This window comes from Dendronephthya gigantea, unplaced genomic scaffold (assembly GCF_004324835.1).
Source record: "Dendronephthya gigantea isolate DGI-Jeju-01 unplaced genomic scaffold, DenGig_1.0 000019F, whole genome shotgun sequence".
Lineage (NCBI taxonomy): Eukaryota > Metazoa > Cnidaria > Anthozoa > Malacalcyonacea > Nephtheidae > Dendronephthya > Dendronephthya gigantea.
The window spans coordinates 1,673,105-1,677,541 of NW_021163029.1; the positions used below are offsets into that span (position 1 = coordinate 1,673,105).

General features: G+C 36.7%; 1 protein-coding gene across 1 annotated transcript; it reads left to right on the top strand.

Moving 5' to 3' along the window:
* The first annotated feature begins 579 nt into the window (after positions 1 to 579).
* On the top strand, positions 580 to 1,956 carry LOC114521141 (achaete-scute homolog 5-like). The gene has a single exon (XM_028541553.1). It carries the CDS (start codon positions 860 to 862, stop codon positions 1,250 to 1,252), a length of 393 nt encoding a protein of 130 aa, XP_028397354.1. The 5' UTR covers positions 580 to 859; the 3' UTR covers positions 1,253 to 1,956.
* The last annotated feature ends 2,481 nt before the right edge of the window (positions 1,957 to 4,437 follow it).

Sequence of the window (4,437 nt, forward strand, 5' to 3'; positions counted from 1 at the left end):
CTCATCGTGCATCAAAGCCTGAACAACATATCGTGAATGGGTCTTCAGTAATATGCAAATTAGCAGCTAACTAATAGACTTCAGTTGGCTGAAAATTATAAAGACAAGGCTTTGCCTTTAATTAAACCGCGGTACTTTTTGTACTCTTGAAATCACGGTGGTTACTTTTGGACTCGCAAACAAAGGGTCTAAAAATTTAATTTTTCCAAATGTATTTTTAAAAAGGTTTTATAGAGACCTTTATGTGCAAATATACACAGCTTGAGCACAATAAAAACTTTGTTAAAATGTTGCTCGTATCTGATTGGCCCATACTACAGCTGCATTTTTCTATTTAACTGGTGTCCATTTTAAACGAGATTGTCTTTGAGTCGAAGGGGCACGGATATTACAAAATCGAAGATCAGAATTGGCTAAACTAAAGAGAAGTGTCAAAGGTTTTGGAAATCGAATAGAGATTCGATTAAAGTCGTCACATTCACATCTTGGCTGAACACACAATCACGGCATCAGGTTTCGAAAAGGTGGAGAATTTGCAAAAGATTCAAAGAGAGAAACCTGAACAAAAACACAAATCCAGTCTGAAATTGATATCAAATTGTTTCAACTTGTTCCGTGGATACCAGTCAGTATACAAGGTAACATCTTTAACGCGAAAATACTTTATCGGTTCTATTGGCGAAAAGATTTACCCGAGCGCCTTTGCCTGACCAACCAAAGTTTTATGAAATTGGAATAAAGCAGTTGTAATAATACGACAGCAAACTACAAGTATCAACGGTCTAAAGTAAGAGAGCAGAATTTTACCATCTTATTGACATTCGTGATATAGAAGCCTTTTAGAGACCTATCCGAAGCAATGGAATATACGGATTTTACGTTCTCGATGCCAACTTGCTATCAACTAGGTATCCCAAAAGAACCTTCTCCGACGGAAATCCAAAGTATGGCCTACCCTTTTCCCCCTCAGATGGTCCCTGTCCCTCATCCTCTCTACGACTGCAACCTTGAACCTGCGTTCATACGGAAACGAAACGAGCGAGAAAGAATTCGTGTACGACATGTGAACGAAGGCTACGCGAGACTCCGGGAAAGGCTGCCGAACGAGCCGACCGAAAAACGCATGTCGAAAGTTGAGACTTTGCGTGCTGCCATTCGCTATATTCGAAGATTAGAGATGCTACTTGATAACGCAAAGGACAAGTCAGTTTTGCCGGAAAAGAACACGATTGAGAATAATGATCTCAAATGAATTTCGCCGCGAAACAGAAAATCAAGTCGGTTGCGCAGATTTTCATCACATGCTATACCGTCGTAGAAATATCAGACTTTAGCTCAGAAAGTACAGCTAAACAAATTAAAACATAAAACACTATATGTTATGCATATAAATTTTGGCTTATTTATTTAAGGACTGTTAAAAGACTTATTAAAAGACTTCTCAAGGCTGGCAACGGAATATCTTTATCAAATCCGTCAAAACAGTATTGTTGCAACTTAAAAAGTGGACACTATAGCTCATTAAGAATTTCAATTTTCTCTTTATTTAAAAATAACTTAACGGACGTATACATTTCTAATAACATAGTAACTTTTTCTCATTAAAACAAAATCCCCTTATTAGTTTTGTTTATATAGCCAGACGCTTAGTAACGTCTACGCGTCTGCGAATAGAGGCCACTGAAAATCGCGGGTATTAAAATATGATTCGTTTATATAAATAAAAAAGGCTTTGAATGCATGGCTCAAACGATAGATTGTATATTTTTAACGTAAAACTTGTGTAAATAGTATTGGCTATCAAGCCGTTTTGCTTCTTCGGTAATATGCTCTTTTCGAATTCATGAATATTAAAATTGTCAGTTCAAGCGAATTAATATGTGACAGTAATTCAAGCTGTGACCAAAAGTTGCAAATTGCATGTTTTCGCTCGCTGTTGCAAATAAATGTATCAGCCTATTGTTACATTGTAAAATATGGCTTCGATTCGCTTCCAAGCAAAACGACTTAAACGAATCAATTTTTTAGTGTCGGGTACTCAGGGTCTGTCGGGAAATATGAATGATGCGTGTCAGCGTGATATGAAGATTAATGTAAAATTTATGCCATCTGTTAAATTTCCAAAACATGCATTTAGTATTTAAATCTTTAATTTTCTTATCTAAATCTAATATCTGAAGTTTTCTTGATATATACCTAATTCTTATGACGATTATGCACGGACATCTAATAGGCAATAGAATACAGCTTATGCTCTTTCGTTAGAAACAGTTCAGTATAGGATAGCTACATTTCGAGTATCATCCCTGCGGTTCAACGGTGAAGCATGCGACATATCTTTATAACTTATGTCATTTTTTCGCGTAGCTTGAAAACAGTGATGTAAACATCGGTCAAATCAGTCAAATGTGGCCTGAATTTTTTAGGAAATTATTTTTAAAATTCCACTTGCACCAAAGTGATTTATATATACGCAAGCCCTAGGCTAATAGGGGGCTTCAAAGTTTGAAATATTTTTCAACAATTTCCCAGGGTTTCCTCTCCGCAGATGATTATGCATTGAGCGACTGAAATATCCGACCAAAAGCTGTGGCTTCCCACATAACTTTGTATATCGCCTTAAAATATTGACTTTAATATGAATGGATATTAACCGCATACTCTTTGAACTCACGTGCAGATAATGCTACTATAGTCATGGTTATTCCGATAACCAATTAGCACATTGGATTTTCGGATTATTACAAATAAACCAAGATTCAAGCTGACAGCAAATGTCCAACACAAAGCCTTAAAGACGTTCATTAAGTTGCAGCCCGATACATTTCTCGCGGATTAGTCCATATTTTAAGGAGTGTTAAAAAAGTTGAGAAAGTGCATGCCATAACTAAATTTAAGATATCAAAAGTTTACTTGGACTTGGGGTAAGCTTCATGAAAACATGCACTGAACAAGAATTAACTGAGACATGGAACTAAATGTAGCCCAGCATGTTTACACGGCACCGGAACAATTTGTGGACTGCGTGATAAATATTCGTGCTGCATGATTCCATCGTTCACATGCAGGTAACAGAGCTGAAGATCTCAATGCCTTTTACAAATAGCCTGATGAGCAATCTTGTATGAATGCAATCTTGAAATCAATGAAGTCCTATTACTGCATGCATGAGCCTATATATATTGTTCTTTGGTCACATGCAGTTATTTTGAATTGGACGGTTACTGGTTGATCGAACTATATCTAGCATACGTGCATAATATAGTGTTTATAGTTTGGTACAAGTTTCCATCCAGTTGTATAGGTATATATACAAAAGAGAAAAAACGACCACCCGACTAACCAACATGACGCAGCTGATTACCAACATGATTGCTGTTGCCTTGCATGCATGTGGAAACAATTTGGCAAGTTTAACAAGAAATTTAACATGATGGCAAATACAGAAAGATAATAGTTATTCACATTATAGTCCCCGCAGTAAACTGATTCGGCGATCACTGATTTTTTTTTGCATCATTGCACCGATTGTGATGCACCAAAAATTGAAAAGGCTGATTCTTCATAGCCAGGCTTACTCGTAAGATTCGTGATGTAGCAGTGACGTTAATTCCGTCATTCGATGACGTTTTCGAAGTGGCAAATAACATGATTGATTGACCTACATATATATAACTATGCCTTGACGGGCATGATAAAACTTGGCTGAGATAACTATCTTAACTAAAATAATTTACTCAGTGTGAGAACTATCGTTTACATAAGAAACTCGCCTCCAGGGGTGACTTCCTTTACAAAATACCAATCTGCACACGACAGCAACAAGACGAGGTGACTAGGATTCCTTGGGTTGTCTACTCAGCTTACCATAGTAAAAGCTCTCATATATACGAGCGTTAGGTTTAAGGTTTTAGCTATATTACGAAATGTTCCTCTCATCTGGTAAATTACTGGTATATAGAAACATCTTGTTGTCAAAGAACACAAAGAAACACAGCGATTGGAGTTTAATGTGATGCTAATGTATTGCATATATAATAGCTCTTTTCAAGTTACAACAGACTGAATTGATTTTAGTTGTTAAATACAGTGATAATAAGCTTCAGTGCATTTGTAAATTTAATCGGATTTTTTTCTGTCAGTCGTCTTGAAAAATTAAAGCTCTTTTTCACACCAGCGCAAAATCAATCAAAGGCCCGCTGGTTGAAGGGTATACTGTTTTTCCAACCATCAGCCTCGCAGCATATGAAATTCTAATTCTTCCTTTTTAGTGACTTTGAAGGAAGATATTAACTAATAATTATTATAAAAAGATGGCCGGAGTGGACTTGCTCTTTAATCGGTACACCAGCTCATAGCTGAACGAGGTCCCTGTTTGTAGCCCATGCAGTGGCGTACAAGCACTTACCATGCAAACACTCTACATCGAGAAAGAAA

What these genes read in the sequence shown, in the direction of transcription:
- LOC114521141 (XM_028541553.1), top strand. Translation starts at nt 860, where the DNA reads ATGGAATATACGGATTTTACGTTCTCGATGCCAACTTGCTATCAACTA.